This window comes from Phyllopteryx taeniolatus, chromosome 9 (genome assembly GCF_024500385.1).
Source record: "Phyllopteryx taeniolatus isolate TA_2022b chromosome 9, UOR_Ptae_1.2, whole genome shotgun sequence".
Classification (NCBI taxonomy): domain Eukaryota; kingdom Metazoa; phylum Chordata; class Actinopteri; order Syngnathiformes; family Syngnathidae; genus Phyllopteryx; species Phyllopteryx taeniolatus.
Genome location: NC_084510.1, coordinates 21,945,917 through 21,962,600, shown reverse-complemented (window position 1 = coordinate 21,962,600; position 16,684 = coordinate 21,945,917). Strand labels below are relative to the sequence as shown.

Genomic DNA, 16,684 nt, shown 5'->3' with positions numbered 1-16,684 from the left:
TAAAGCTCGGCGAGGAGGAGCGATCACATGGAAAAGAAAAGAAAAAAACACACACATACACAATTAGGAGAATTCAATAAAAAATAAAAAAATCCAGCCTGTTAGTTGCACTCCTTTTTTTTTACCACATGCTTGGGTTAACTAAACTACATTTGGTCATACAATAAGAGACCTTTCATAAAGGACTGAACCTCATTCACCTTTATCTCAGTGAAGCCCAATCACACTCCAGTTGAGTGGTGGATGCACTCCAAAACTGAAGGGTAGTGCGCGTGCGCGTGCGCGCGTTTTAGCCCTTCCTCATCTGCACATCTTTCCTTGAACAGCTCGGCCGTAGCCCATTTGTAACGATTTGGGCTTCGGAACCAGAGGCTCACAATTCAAGTCCAACTGTGGATAAAATGTAAAAATGGCAAAATGCCCTTGAGCAAGGCACTGTACCCACCTCCCAAGCTCAAGAGGTGCAGCACTGTTTTGCGTTCCCTTTTCATTCTGACGCCTCTCCTTGCTTGCTTGCATGTGCGTGATGTGGCTCTACTTGTGATGTGCAACACAAAAATATAAATAACTAAAATACAAGCAAGAAATATGTACTGTACTGTATGATTTGAGAGGTGGTCTTAATCAATTGTCATTTCCATTTATTTCTACAGGGCTCCAGACATGACATGAGGAAAAACATTTACATTTTTTCCACAATATCAATTTAATGTGCACAAAAAAAAAAAACTAATTGGTGGCCATGAAGTAACTCCGGCTTCATACTGGACAGTTGGAAAAGCAAACCGAGTGCATCTTCTCTAGTAGAGGCAAAAGACAATGAGCAGGGATAGTGCATCCATCCATCCATTTTGTCTACCAGTAATCCTCATCGGGCCCGCAGGTGAGCTGATCTACATTGTAGCCACAATTGTTTTTTCCCCCCTCCCCACATTACTTCATACCTGGGCCTCCGTACATTGGTTAGTATATGGACAGTGAGTTTTCATGATTTTTCCTTCAGTACCACCAAAATAGATTCTAAACAAAGTGATCAGGATGTGAGTTCAGTGTAGACTTCCGGATTTAACTTTAGCTTTGACAAAAACATGACCATTTCCCATATGTAAATTACAGCCCTTTGTGCAGAGTAGCTTAATTTTCACAGGCTCAAAAGTAAGAGGTTAAGTGGTTGTCCTTTGTTACTTCAAGACAAATGAAGGTAATATCGCGTATTGAGTTGGGACTTGGCTGATGTTCAACTGAAGCTCCCAATCTGAACTCCAGGGAGATTTCAATGTAAGTGGAGTTGAACAGGCTAAAGCTATAAGAGAGACGGGGGGAGGGGGGGGGGGGGGGACATGAGATGTGACCAAATAAACAGAAAGAAACAATGTACTGGTGAGTTCAACAGCAGCAAAAGGCATGGAAGCCCACTGAAGTCCGAAGCTTTGTGATAAAAAAAACAACCCTTGAACACGTCTGTCAAAACTCAAGGCCCACAGGCCACATCTGGCCCTCTGTGTCATTTTATGTAGCACGCCAAAGCTTGCCAAAAAATTTCCTTGACTTCTGTTCAAAACTAGTTATCCATCATAAAAAATGATTACAACCAAATGCAGGAGCGATTATGTTTAATGATAGGGCAATTATTAAGGTTGCCACAAAGAACAGATCAGACAAGAAGTAGAACTGCTTTGCGCCCTTGACACTTGTCTGCCTCATTCATTTTCTAAAAAGAAGACAAACTAATGACATTGCACTTTCCTAAAAAAAACAAAACACAAAGATTTATGCTGTGGATGTTTCATTTTAAGTGAACAAAATTTGTCCCTGTTTACACAAAAGGCAGGCGGTTCGTTTTGCATTTTGTTCCTTTAGTGCAGCCAATGTGAACCCAACCGTGAAATTAAAACCAAATTACATACCCAACCATGATCTTTGTCGCACCACTACACCCCTAGAGATCATACATTTATGTAATTTCACTTGTAAAACAAGTCCACTGAGCGCAACCGTAACTAAGATGTGGCAACTGATGAAAACTAATTTGACAGTCTTGCTTTAAACCACAAAGAAGAATCAGGAATATTCTAGAAAAGGTTGACGTAATACGTCATTACCTACAATCAAGGAGCCCCTTGATGAATGTAAAGTGAAAGTACCTGATTTGCTAAAGGTTTGCACATTGCTCAGTGACTCGCCGTACTGTGTTTTATGTTTTTATATCTCAAAAGTATTTTTTTTTTGTCTGTTGTCGTACTAGGGCGGCTCCAACTACCGAAGATGAATTCCTTGTGTGTTTTTGACATGCTTGGCAAATAAAGATGATTGGGGTATATGACTTCACCAGCATTCCTGTTGCATAATTGGTCAGCAGCAGCGTGTTCAACTACACAAAGACAATTAAATGTACAAATTCTCTCTGGAAGCAACATCAAGTGGCTTCTACAGAATACGTGAATGCGGTTTCCTTGCTCTAACAGTTCAGACACCTTCGCATACTTTAAACACACACTCACTCACACACACACGCAGGTTTCATTTCAGGACAATAGCTGTGCAAGAGGGGTTGGGTGAATAGGGACTTCTGCTGTGCAGTGGCAATTAAAATGACAAGCAGGTCCTGCTTGTTGTGTAATTCTCTCAACTAACACAAAGGGACCAATTTTCTCCTGAAATAGAATTGTAGTTTACGTTACAATGATGGATGGCAAGTGGGCGGAGGGCAGACTTTTGATAGGGACATGCCAATTAATGTCAAGGGAAATAACAGGGAGGAACAGAAACAAAGTGTTGCTATGCTGCAGTGAGGATGTGGCGGTGTTTGTTTTTCATGTAATTATCAAACACCAACAGATAATAGCTAAACAGTTACAACAATGTATTCTAATGAGAAATAAATAAGAAATTGTAAAAATGTTAAACAACAAATCTAACTGGGCTTTTTTCCAACAACAAATGATCAGATTTGGTGCTGCATGAGCCCCCCCCCCCCCCCCCCCCCCCCCCAAAAATGGCTATGCTCCACAAACGTAGCGGACAAACAAATATGTTCTAAAAAAAATTATGGGAACGATTTTTGTTTTATTATTCCATGCTAGCGGCACGGTGGACGACTGGTTAGCGCATCTGCCTTATAGTTCTGAGGACAGGAGTTCAAATCCCAGCCCCGCCTGTGTGGAGTTTGCATGTTCTCCCCGTGCCTGCGTGGGTTTTCTCCAGGCACTCTGGTTTCCTCTCACATCCCAAAAACATGCATGGAAGGTTGTTTGAAGACTCTAAATTGTCCGTAGGTGTGAATGTGAGTGCAAATGGTTGTTTATATGTGCCCTGCGACTGGCTGGCGACCGGTTCAGGGTGTACCCCGCCTCCTGCCCGATGATAGTTGGGATAGGCTCCAGCACGCCCGCGACCCTTGTGAGGATAAGCGGTTCAGAAAATGGATGGATGGACATTCCATGCTACTATGGCAACCCAATTCCCCAAAAACTACAGGACAAATAAGCTGCCATTAAAAACAAAAGGTGCATGTTCCAAACTACTACCTTTTTCCAAGGCAGCTGATCTGGCATTCGGTAACCGACAGGTGCGTTTTCATCAGAGTGCATAATGGCCGCCATAGTGTGCGTCCCCAGAAAAAACTCTCAAAAATTCCCCAATTAACTCATCCCCCAACATTTGGTGATTTTGTACATACACTGTAGTTATTTTACGAGGTCACATACTAGTTATTTTGTCCCTTTTATTTCACTCAATGCGAGGTAAAGTTGATCAACTCAATGATCGCAATTAATTTTTTTTGCTATATTACACTTTGTTTAAGCTGCTCCAATTTAGTCACGTTTTTATGGTTGTCTGCCTCTATTTGTGTCCTGCAGATGACTCACGATCAGTCCAGGGTGAAGTCCGCCTTTCGCCCAAAGTCAGCTGGGATAGGCTCAGCTCACTTGTGACCCGAAAGAGTATAAGCCTTATTTTAAAAGAAAAAGAAAATGGATGGATGGATGGATGGTAATTAGCTTCTTTAAAAAAAATCCCATAATACGGTTAATAGAACAGCATGTAGAAGCTGAAACAAATTTCTGATGTAAAATAATAATAATAATGATGATGATGATGATTATTTTTATTATTATCCATGAATAAACCATGAATGCATCATCTCATTATTTTATCTTATTTATTGAGTTGCATACTTAAAATAATGAATCAAAAGTGCCTCCTGATAATTATTTGATGCTAAGACATAAGCTTGGCTAATGAGTCAATTAATTTTAACCTAGAGCAGTTGCTCATTTAGTGCAGACTAATGTCATTTTTTAAATTTTATTGACAAATTGTTTAAATCATCAGGTTTAAGGGGATTGATGCTTGAAATAAATATTAAGGATGGGGGAAAATCCTGCTTAACATTTGTGCAAAGGCTGTGGGAAAAGTTGGCTATTGATCACGCGAGAGGGCGGACCAATTATTAAAGTCCACATCTGCTTAAATGATAATGCCATTTTCAAGATATTTCATATGATTTTTATGCAAATGATACCCACGTGTACTTTTCTGCTGAGTTCCACTGTTGTGTGGATGTTGCAATGTCTTCTCTTCATTGGTGCTGATAACGTTGCCGCTGCTCTTAATGAGTTTATTAGCCCTCTTCACCCAAACAGTCTCGCAGTACAGTCGCCGATGTAAATAAGCTCGCCTGCTCTCACGTTGTTTCACTTCACTTCGTCCACAATCATAAAGCCTTCTAAACTGTTATGTAAGTGTAAAAAGAAGTTATCGTGATAATTTCCACTTCAGTTCTATTGTTACAATCAAAATTTTCCGCGTTTCTATCTTCTGAGTAAACAAAAAACAAAAAAACAAACAAACAAAAAACACAAAAAAAGACAAAGAAGAAGCAAAGGACTAGCAGAGTTAATCCTTTACATTAGCAGCTTATGTTTTTGTGACTTTAAAGTCATGTCTTCTTGTGAGTTGAATTGAACCACAGGCAAGACAGTATACTAGTGGTTAACATGTCTGCCTCACAGTTGTAAAGTTCTGGGTTCGAATCTTGGCTTTGGCTCTCCTGTGTGAATCTTGCATTAACCCCACGCCTGGGTGGGTTACCACCAGATCCTCCGACTTCCTCCCACATTCGGAAAACATGCCAATTAGGTTAATTGAAGACTAAATTGTCATGCAAGAATGAAAATCGATGTGTGTCCTGTGATTGACCGGTGATCAGACCAGGGTATACCCCAACCTCTCGCCCAAAGTAGGCTCCAGCTCACCTGTGACCCTAATGAGGACAAGTGCTGTAGAAAATGGATGGAAGGATGCCTAGCATAGTTAATCCTTCAGATGAGCTCAATTCTCATGTTGACGGCATGCCTAAAATGTTGTGACTTTAGAAGGTTTGCTTTCCTGATGGTTCTGTTTCAACTGTACGTCATCAGACATCGACGAGCCATCCGGCTCTTGCTTTTTGTGCAAGACTCAGAATCAATCTACAGATGGTGCTGATAACCAATATATCACTGTATGACCTGACTCAATGCCGTTCTTGAGCCTAATTCCACTTTGAGGTAACCTCCAAAATTAATCTTGGAAAGAGATTACTTCTTTTTTCTTTTTCTTTTTTTGACATTTCCAGTCTTAACCTCAGCCCGACCATGAAATATTCCCTCACAATCTCAACCGTCGTAGGCCGTGCTTTGTTTGCATCCCGTTTTTTTTTATTCCCTCTGTCCTGTCAATCTCATCCTTCGTGCTCATTACTCATATATGGACTTGTCTGTGAAGGGATTTCTCTAAACTTTCAGAGTTTGAGGGAAGTTGAAGCTATTTCAGCAGTACATCTGTGTGTGCTGACAGTAAACAAGGCAGGGCTCGGGGTACATCTGCTGCCTGTAATTATACACCTCAGGGCTCCTCTTACACCCGTGAATCTCATCCATCATGTTAACCCTCAGGGAACAAAAACCTTTTAGCATTTAGATTTATAATGTATAAACCGACTATAGATTATCTTATTCAGAGAACATTTAACAGATAAAAACTCAGCATTTTTTCAGCGTCTCAGAGGAATATACGATTTGAAGTCAGTTAAAGAATTACTGATGCCATTTTTCCCCCCCTCTTTTTCCATTTTGTTGTGTTAGTTCTCGGTGCTTAATTCTGAACAGCCCGCTTAGGACATTATTTCGCAACCTTTATTGAGCCAAGGCACCCATTTCATATTGGGAAAATCTCACAGCACACTGCCAGACAAAAATGCCACAAAAATGAGAAATACTGAAATTATGATGATGTCATCTCAATTTACATTGGGAATCACTACCCTAACATATGCAGACTTTGCATTGGGGGCAGGTACAGTTCCACCCACAATCCGGACCCAGGACATATCAGTGTTCATCCATCCATCCATTTTCCGTACCGCTTTATCCTCACAAGGGTCGCAGGAGTGCTGGAGCCTATCCAAGCCATCTTCAGGCGAGAGGCGGGGTACACCCTGAACTGGTCGCCAGCCAATCGCAGGGCACATATAAACAACCAACCATTCACACTCACATTCACACCTACGGGCAATTTAGAGTCTTCAATCAACCTACCACGCAATATTTTTGGGGTGTGGGAGGAAACCGGAGTGCCTGGAGAAAACCCACGCAGGCACGGGGAGAACATGCAAACTCCAGACAGGCGGGGAGTGTGTTCATCAGTGTTCATCGTTTCCAAAATGACTTTTATAAATTTGATCTTTAATACACCTTGTCTGCTCTTGTACTGAATTTGACTATCTTATTCTTCAGAATCCACAGGATTGATTTTAATTTTAAATATGGCATTTGGCACTACGCTGGCGTCACAGGATTAAACTGTTGACGTTAATGAAAGTCAGGCTGGTGGGGTTTACGAATTGACAAAGGTGGCAAAGTATTCACGCTGTGTACTCAAGAAGATGAACAGATACTTGTGTAAAAGTAAAAAGTGCAGATTCTGAAATACTCAAGTACAAAAGCAAAAATTAATTTTTACCGTCAATTATACACAATAACCATTTTGATAACTTGGCACGACAAAAAAACTTTTCAGCACACAAAATGGATTGCCTCTAATATATATTCACTTACAAAGAGCTCGTACTGAGAAGGAGAAACACAACAACATTCCGTCACGTCGATGTTGAAGAGCCAGCTAGCTAGCATTGGCTTGACTTGTGTTACCATAGATTTGCCAACTGAGTAACAAAATTAATATGCACGCCCCCCCTCCCACTCCGAATTAGATGGAAAATTTCTAAAATTGCAGAAGCTGGTTGTTATTAGGCCGGCACAAGACAACGCATTCACCATGAATCATTAAAACACATCAAACGGTTCTCTTAAATGAGGCCCTGGATGGGGAATACAGATACCTGAAAAATCTGATTGAAAACAGTAATTGTACTTGGTTACTTCCCCGCACTGCAAAGTGAATAAACATTTCATTATTCTTATTGGGCTTCTTGTGGAGTATTTTCCCCCATTGGTCTGACTTGCTATTTAAACAGCCGCTCAGGCAATTACTAGTGTCAATATTTTCAGTGACCTATTGGGCAGTTCTGATTCTGCCAGTGTACCTAATGTTAAGTTGTGGCTGACGAGCGTATGCTTCCCCTGTCAACTCTTTCCTGAAGTTTGTATGAAAATTTAGCTCACCAAACAGTAAATGCAGGTACAGTTGTGGCTTGTGTCCTCTGGTCAGTACGCTACAGGCCACGTTTCTCTCTGGAGTGTTGCTGAAATTTATAAGCGCCGTTATGAATGGCCACAGGCTCTGTGCCTGTACTTCATCTGCAGGCCACCACCATTTTGAAATGCAACATCAGCTCTTTATAAAAACCCTGGGTGACATCCAGGGGTAGTTTAGGTTCTAACAGAAGTGGAGCGGTAGCTTGATCACAGGGAGATTATTACAAAATATTTTTGGAGATCATTTAATTTCAGTCACGTGCAGATTTAAAAAAAAAAACAAAACAAAAAACTTTCATTTGAAATTCACTATTAGATCTTAATGAAACTTACTGGATGGCATCCCAGAATAGTCTAGTTTGTCCCAAACGAGGTTGAGCAATAACGTGGGTATAATTTGTAATATACGATGGTACCTCAAAATGGAAATCTTAGTAGAGGCTGGCTTGACGGCAGTCCATATTCCAGTCAGTGTTCAAGTCTCTGCATAACCATGCTCTGGAGAGGGGAGACGGGGGGGAAACCTGCCAAATTTGATCTATTAAAGGCTTTCCTAAAATGTTTCCCCATTAGTTCTGACTGTGCAGAGTAATAAGTGTGGAGAATGAATAGTTATATCCTGGAGCAGGCTTTAACTCAAGTCTACTGGGGCAGCTGTGGAACGATTGCAGAGTGACTCATGCTTCCATCAAGTCTCAAGTGATGAAAATGTGAGGAGAGGCTTCACTTGGATTTAAAAGACAAAAGCCATTGTTTTCCTCACTTTCATCAAAGCGAACACGGCAGTCCTGAATGAACATTCGTGACGTCCAAATGCTCAAAGACGATTGACTCCAAATCAACATTTATGGTGCACCTTTAGAGTTGATGACAAGTGTGCGGTGCCTGCACGCTCACAACCACCGAGCGGCTTACTGTGAAAAGCTCGTTGTGATCTCGTTTGTTCAGAGATTAAGGCTATGGATATGACTGCACATACATCACAGGCTGCGGGTCATCAGGTGGTCTTGGAGACTGCAGCTGCCATATTTATTTCGGAGAGGAAAAAGAGCAATGGGCGGAGGAGGGGAAGACGAGGTTTAAGCAAAGAAATGGCAAATTAGAATTAGATGACAAAACTATTCTTTTTTAAATAGTACTCTATAATATTGTACAGTTTTTCTCATACCTTGCATCAATTGACTGGTCATAGCGCTGCCCCTTTAGTGTGCCCACCTAAGCCACCTAGGGGCAGTAGAAGACAGAACTGCTCCTCAGTACGGCACTAATATTAGTCATTCTTCACAGAGGATAAAGAATATGACTGTGAGTACTGTTATATTGTCTATGTGTTGCGCCACCGTTTGTTCAAATATCCTTCTGACAGAAAACATACGTCGGCCTAAGGAAGGCACCTAAATATTCATTACCTATTTAGTGTAAAGGAATTTAAGCAAATTAAATAGAATTTAATTACATATTCATAGCTCTTTTTTTTTTTTTTTTTTATTATTGGTAAGATGATATGCACTATCTGAAATGATGCATGATCATTTATAGGAAAACAAATTTCAGAACCTGAAAGCTACGGCTCACCGACGCCCAGGGAGTGCCACGGGAGAACATACAAGTTTACCAAAATGTGTCTGGAAAATACTATTTATTAATTTCAAACAGTTTTTGATTTATCTAATTCATTGGGCGGCTGTGGATCAGTAGGTAGAGCGGGTCGTCCAGTGATCGAAGAGTAGCTGGTTCGAATCTCGGCTCCGACTGTCCCCATGTCAAAGTGTCCTTGGGCAAGACAGTGAACCCTAATTTGCTCCCAGAATGAATGGGTGTGTGTGTGAGTAGGTGAGGCTTTGTAAAAACGTTGTAAAACGCTAGTGTAGCTAAAGCGCTATATAAGTGCAATGCAGTCCATTTACCATTACCAATGCAGTCCATTTACCATTAGATGGCAGTAGGTACAACAAACCTGTGGATCCACCTTTTGCCATTCACACAACAGAATAAGTCATGGCTTCCTGCAAGTACATAAGCTTTGCGTTCGATGAAACAAGTCCAGATTTCACACTAGTACATTTGTAAATTGACAAGATCTCATCAATATGTCAGTACTCGTACCCTTTATGACATTTCGGTTTGGTGATGTGCTGTGAGATTTTTTTCTTATGTAAACTGGGTGACTTGGCTCAAAGTCTCAGACATGCTGGAAAACAAGGGTAATCAAGAATACATTTACAACTTCTCTTTTTTTTTTTTTAAAACATACATTTAATGAAACCCCTAAAAACACTAAAACAATACACAGCACTAGTAGTTGTGTGTGGTCTATAAGCTTACTACTATTAATGGTCATAGAACATGACGGTCAAACACTACGTATAGTGAGACACAATTTGACTCTTGCTAAATATAGGACTGGGCACTCAGTCACCCTTAAATCAATGACAATTATAGGCTTGCAACTTTGTGGAAACAGTTTGGGGAAGCATTTCTTTGTGCACCAGTGTACAAAAAAGGTCCATAAAGGCATGTGTGCATAAGTTTAGTGTGGAACATCCGCAACAAACACCTCTGGGCTGAACTACGACAGAAATTGCTAGCCAGGCAGGCCCCTCTCTCAGGTCCAACGTCACCGACCTCTGATCTCACAAATGTTCCCACTAAAATCCCACAGACACACTCCGACATCCTGTTGGAGAACAAATGGAAGCTGAAGAAGGCGCAACCAACCGCTGGCCAGGTATCCCAATACTTACATGTCTCTATTAATTCATTAGAATAATAATAATATTTTGAAGTAAAAAAAAAAAAAAGCTTTCGCTCAACACACACTGCCATTTCTTGAAAAAAAATAAAGGGGGTGGGGGGAGAAATTCACCAGGATGATCCTTTGCTGCAAGGATGAATAGTACATTATCCAGTCATTATGGTTAGAATCAGCCTAAATTATATAATAACAATAATAATAAAACAAATTATATACAAAAAATAACATTCATAAATGAAGACATTCAAGATTCATGCCTCGAGGAGAAGAGTGGGCTTGTCAGGGCTGGGTCATTCAGAAAGGAAAAAGTTCAGCGTGTCTTGCGAGTTAAACTAACTTTTGTTTCTTACTTTAGTTTTGTTTTTCCAGAGGAAATTGTTGACACAACAGAGGTTAGTATATAAATCTTTAAATCTCCTCAGCCAACCTTCACTCCTCGCCGCCAACAACACCCAACAACTGCGGGACGGGATCAAGGCTCATCCAGCTTGAGTCCTTATGTAGCTCCTCTTGTTCTTGGTCAGTCTGTTCCCACTCTGTCTTCATGAGTGAGCGCTCCCTGGACATTCTCCCTCTGGGATTTGGGTCCTCACGGTCCCGGACGGACTCAGAGCGGGTCGAGGACGCCGCCATTGACGTCTCCCGGCTGTCTGACAGGAGAATCCCGGTCCCTGAGCTGTATTCGCTGTTTGAGTCTGCACCTACAGAGAGGCCATCAAACAGAAGAGGAGGAGATGGCACATATGGTTGGAGCACTTTCATAAACAAACACAAGGAAAGCAGGGCTTCCCAAATAATCCGGGAGATTCAAGGGGAAATCTGCCTGGTCCAGTTGGAGCTGCAATCCAACGCAACCGTTATTTTACTGCCGGAAACCAAAAACATTTATTGCAAGGATTGTATATATAGACTCATCAACACGGCTGTAAATAGTCTTACATTCGCACCTCTGGTTAGGTAACTGCATTTCATTGGCTGTGTACCCTGTACAATAAATAAAAAATAAAAAAGTAGCTTCTTGACTAATCTTTTCTTCCCTTTCGCTTTCTTATTAAAATAGCAGAACTGGGTAGCTAAGTTAATTGGCTATCAATAGCAGATTCATACTTTAGCGTCAAGAATTTTTTTTTTCTGAAAAACTGCAGAAGGAAAATGTATTAGGACCACAATCAAAAGTAGAACAGTCCAAGATTAAAATCAATATTTTGCAAGGAAAAAAAAAATAAATACTAAAAAGTTAGACAATTTTATGAGGAAAATAATATTAGGCGAATAAAGTGGTAGTTTCAGAAAAATTAACTATAATCTCTAAAGCGAAAATTAAGTTTTAAAATTGAAAGCATCATGTAATAATAGTTGTAATATTTAAAAAAACATTTTTCATTCTGTAAGACATTGAACTATCGCGAGACTGAATTTGTAGTATTAAAAAGCTGTAACAATACAAAAATAAAATATAATTGATGCTCTTGTCTTTTTCATTTGTTCAAGCACTTTGCTAGCATGCCCGCCTCGTCGCAACCCCCTAACATTTCCTTTGGTCGTCATGGTAACAAGCCTTTTTTCTGCATTGTAAGACATTGGAATCGGCTCATTTGCACGAGACAGCACCGCCCCACAAAAGTTCTGCAAACATACTAACTCCCTATCCTTCTAATATTTTGGAGAAAGCATGTCACAAATATGTTATTAAGACACATGGTAATTGTTTTAAACTGTGGAAAAAAGAAGTAATCTATTGCAGGTGTCTAGAGAGAGACAGCGGTCGCTCCCATGAGACGGTTGCATTAATGCATGTGGGAGTTTTGGCAGTCACCCGAGAAAATAACTTTTTTACAACCCCAATTCCAATGAAGTTGGGACGTTGTGTTAAACAAATAAAAACAGAATACAATGATTTGCAAATCATGTTCGACCTGTATTTAATTGAATACACTAGAAATACAAGATATTTAATGTTCAAACTGATAAACTTTGTTTTTAGCAAATAATCATTAACTTTGAATTTTATGGCTGCAACACGTTCCACAAAAGCTGGGACAGGGTCATGTTTACCACCACCATTACCTTTTCTTTTAACAACATTCAATAAACGTTTGGGAACTGAGGACACCAATTGTTGAAGCTTTGTAGGTGGAATTCTTTCCCATTCTTGCTTGATATACAGCTTCAGCTGTTCAACAGTCCGGGGTCTCCGTTGTCGTATTTTACGCTTCATAATGCGCCACACATTTTCAATGGGAGACAGGTCTGGAATGCAGGCAGGCAGGCCAGTCTAGTACCCGCACTCTTTTACTACGAAGCCACGCTGTTGTAACACGTGCAGAATGTGGTTTGGCAATGTCCTGCTGAAATAAGCAGGGGCGTCCATGAAAAAAAATGTTGCTTGGATGGAAGCATATGTTTCTCCAAAACCTGTATGTACCTTTCAGCATTAATGTTGCCTTCACAGATGTGTAAGTTACCCATGCTATTGGCACTAACACAGCTCCATACCATCACAGATGCTGGCTTTTGAACTTTGCGTCCATAACAGTCCGGATGGTTCTTTTCCTCTTTGGCACAGAGGACACGACGTCCAAAAACAATTTGAAATGTGGACTCGTCGGACCACGGAACACTTTTCCACTTTTCATCAGTCCATCTTAGATGAGCTCGGGCCCAGAGAAGCCGGCGGGGTTTCTGGGTGTTGTTGATAAATGGCTTTTGCTTTGCATAGTAGAGTTTCAAGTTGCACTAACGGATGTAGCAGCGAACTGTATTTACTGACATTGGTTTTCTGAAGTGTTCCTGAGCCCATGCGGTGATATCCTTTACACATTGATGTCGGTTTTTGATGCAGTGCCGCCTGAGGGATCGAAGGTCACGGGCATTCAATGTGGGTTTTCGACCTTGGCGCTTACATGCAGTGATTTCTCCAGATTCTCTGAACCTTTTAATGATATTATGGACCGTAGATGATGAAATCCCTAAATTCCTTACAATTGTACGTTGAGGAACATTGTCCTTAAACTGTTCGACTATTTTCTCACGCATGCGTTCACAAAGAGGTGAACCTTGCCCCATCTTAGCTTGTGAATGACTGAGCTCTCACGCATGCGTTCACAAAGAGGTGAACCTCGCCCCATCTTAGCTTGTGAATGACTGAGCAATTCAAGGAAGCTCCTTTGATACACAATCATGGCAGCCACCTGTTCCCAATTGGCCTGTTCACCTGTGGGATGTTCCAAACAGGTGTTTGATGAGCATTCCTCAACTTTGTCGGTCTTTTTTGCCACCTTTCCCAGCTTTTTTGGAACGTTTTGCAGCCATAAAATTCTAAGTTAATGATTATTTGCTAAAAACAATAAAGTTGATCAGTTTGAACATTAAATAGCTTGTCTTTGTAGTGTATTCAATTAAATATAGGTTGAAAATTATTTGCAAATCATTGCATTCTGTTTTTATTTATGTTTAACACAACGTCCCAACTTCATTGGAATTGGGGTTGTAAAACAAGTTTGTCACCAAAATAGTATAACTATTTGCATACTGTTGTTTTTACATTTTACACAACAGAAGATATGCACTCCCAGACAATGTTAATCCTGCCACTGTGACATTTTGCAATGCCTCCTGGCTTAACGAGGAAGGTCAAAATTTGCACTTTTTTTTTTCATACATTAAGACATTCTACATCCACTAAATGTCTTCTTCCCTTTCATGAGATAAGTTTATATTACATACACAACCTAGTGATTCCCTGTGTTTTTCAGTTTGACCTTTGCAGGTTAATAGGATCAATTTTATACCTGTGTGTACCAGTCTACTGCCCTTTTTGGCCTTTTGTGTGCCAGTGAGTATTTTCACATAACACTTTTCTCAAATCAATATGTCCAAAGAAGCAGCAAGCCCATCATTAGTGGCCGACTCAATAAGGAAGATAAACACACAGCATGAACTAACCTTTCGCATGAAACAAGAAAGGGAAGGCCAGCAAATATCAGCATGCAAACAGCACAGATCATTAACTGGCTTTAGAAAAAGTCTCAACATCTGTAATAGTTCAAGTTGGAGATAAAGAGGCCTAAATGGCAGTTTGAGGTTGCTGCTAGCTACATTGTGATAACTTAAGAGGTTTAAATATGTGGCTGAAAGGGTATTTTTCTAGCCACAGGATTCTAATTGTCATCATATTTTTCGTTAAAAACTAATGCCTCAGTAGTTCATGTAATGATTCATCAGTCCTAGTAGGTAGTCACATTGTTGGCTGCTGGCAAGTAAAGTCACATTCACTGGCTGATATTGATCTTACTAAAAACTAATTAGCATTGGACGTTTTAATCATATGACCTGAACAAAAATAACTTGAAAAGTTGGTGGTTCTATGGTGCAAACCATTGCACTGCATTATCAAAAGATAACTACCTCTTCCTCTTGCTATGCATGGTTAGAAAAAAAAGTAAAAAAATAGATCAACTCAAATGCACTCAGAAGGAATGGATCACTGAAGCAATAGACTCTGTAGATAAGATATCTTCCAGGTTGCAAACTAATCAAATGGAATATGTTAAAACATAGTAGTTCGGTGAGTCCATGGAGAAAGACTTCCGGACAGCTTCGAGGAAATTCCGGTCCACCATCCGGTGTCTCAGGAGGGGGGAACAGTGCACCATCAACACTGTGTATAGTGGGGATGGAGCGCTGCTGACCTCGACTCGGGACGTTGTGGGTCGGTGGGGAGAATACTTCAAAGACCTCCTCAATTCCACCGACACGCCTTCCCATGAGTAACCGGAGTCTTGGTTCTCTGAGGCGGGCTCTCCTATCTCTGGGGTTGAGGTCACCGAGGTGGTTTAAAAAGCTCCTTGGTGGCAAGGCCCCAGGGGTGGATGAGATTCGCCTGGAGTTCCTAAAGGCTCTGGATGTTGTGGGGCTGTCCTGGTTGACAGGCCTCTGCAACATCGCGTGGACATCGGGGCCAGTGCCTCTGGATTGGCAGACTGGGGTGGTAGTCTTTTTAAGAATTGGGACCGGAGGGTGTGTTCCAACTACAGGGGGGGTCACACTCCTCAGCCTCCCTGGTAAGGTCTATTCTGGGGTGCTGGAGAGGAGGGACAGTCGGGAAGTCGAATCTCAGATTCAGGAGGAGCAGTGTGGTTTTCGTCCTGGCAGTGGAACAGTGGACCAGCTCTACACCCTCGGCAGGGTACTCGATGGTGCATGGGAGTTTGCCCAACCAGTCTACATGTGTTTTGTGGACTTGGAGAAGGCGTTCGACCATGTCCCTCGGGAGTCCTGTGGAGGGTGCTTCAGGAGTATGGGGTACCGAACCCCCTGATACGGGCTGTTCGGTCCCTGTACGACCGGTGTCAGAGTTTGGTCCGCATTGCCGGCAGTAAGTTGGACTCGTTTCCGGTGAGGGTTGGACTCCGCCAAGGCTGCCCTTTGTCACCGATTCTGCAGAATTTCGAGGCGCAGCCTAGGTGTAGAGAGGGTCCAGTTTGGTGGCCTCAGAATTGCATCGCTGCTTTTTGTAGATGATGTGGTTCTGTTGGCTTCATCAAACCATGACCTCCAAATCTCACTGGAGCAGTTCGCAGCAGAGTGTGAAGCTGCTGGGATGAGAATCAGCACCTCAAAATCTGAGACCATGGTCCTCAGTCGGAAAAGGGTGGCGTGCCCGCTCCAGGTCGGGGATGAGATCCTGCCCCAAGTGGAGGAGTTCAAGTACCTTGTCTTGTTCACGAGTGAGGGAAGAATAGAACGGGAGATCGACGGGCGGATCGGTGCAGCGTCTTCAGTGATGCAGACTTTGTATCGGTCCGTTGTGGTAAAGAAGGAGCTAAGCTGAAAAGCAAAGCTCTCAATTTACCGGTCAATCTACGTTCCTAGCCTCAGCTATGGTCACAAGCTGTGGGTCGTGACCGAAAGAAAAAGATCCCGGATACAAGCGGCCGAAAGGAGTTTCCTCCGCAGGGTGTCTCCCTTAGAGATAGGGTGAGAAACTCAGTCATCCGGGAGGAGAGAGTAGAGCCCCTGCTCCTCCACATTGAGAGGAGCCAGATGAGGTTGCTGGGGCATCTGATTTGGATGCCTCCCGGATGTCTCCCTGGTGAGGTGTTCCGGGCACGTCACACCGGAAGGAGACCCCGGGGACACGCTGGAGAGACTACGTATCTTGGCTGGCCTGGGAATGCCTCGGGATCCCCCCGGAAGAGCTGTATGAAGTGGCTGGGGAGAGAGAAGT

The 16,684-nt window shown here is 41.9% G+C and overlaps 1 protein-coding gene across 3 annotated transcripts in view; it reads right to left on the bottom strand.

Annotated features, from left to right (window-relative positions):
- Positions 1-9,307: 9,307 nt before the first annotated feature.
- The window catches only part of LOC133483619 (testis-expressed protein 264), a 28,410-nt gene continuing 21,033 nt past the window's right edge, over positions 9,308-16,684 (bottom strand). The window contains exon 4 of one of the 3 annotated variants that reach the window (XM_061785080.1): positions 9,308-11,150. In XM_061785080.1, coding sequence (XP_061641064.1) covers positions 10,885-11,150 — 266 coding nt within the window. In that variant the 3' untranslated portion in view covers positions 9,308-10,884. Of the gene's footprint in view, positions 11,157-16,684 lie in introns of all 3 variants that reach the window. The other 2 variants (XM_061785081.1, XM_061785079.1) reach the window with 2 other exon arrangements.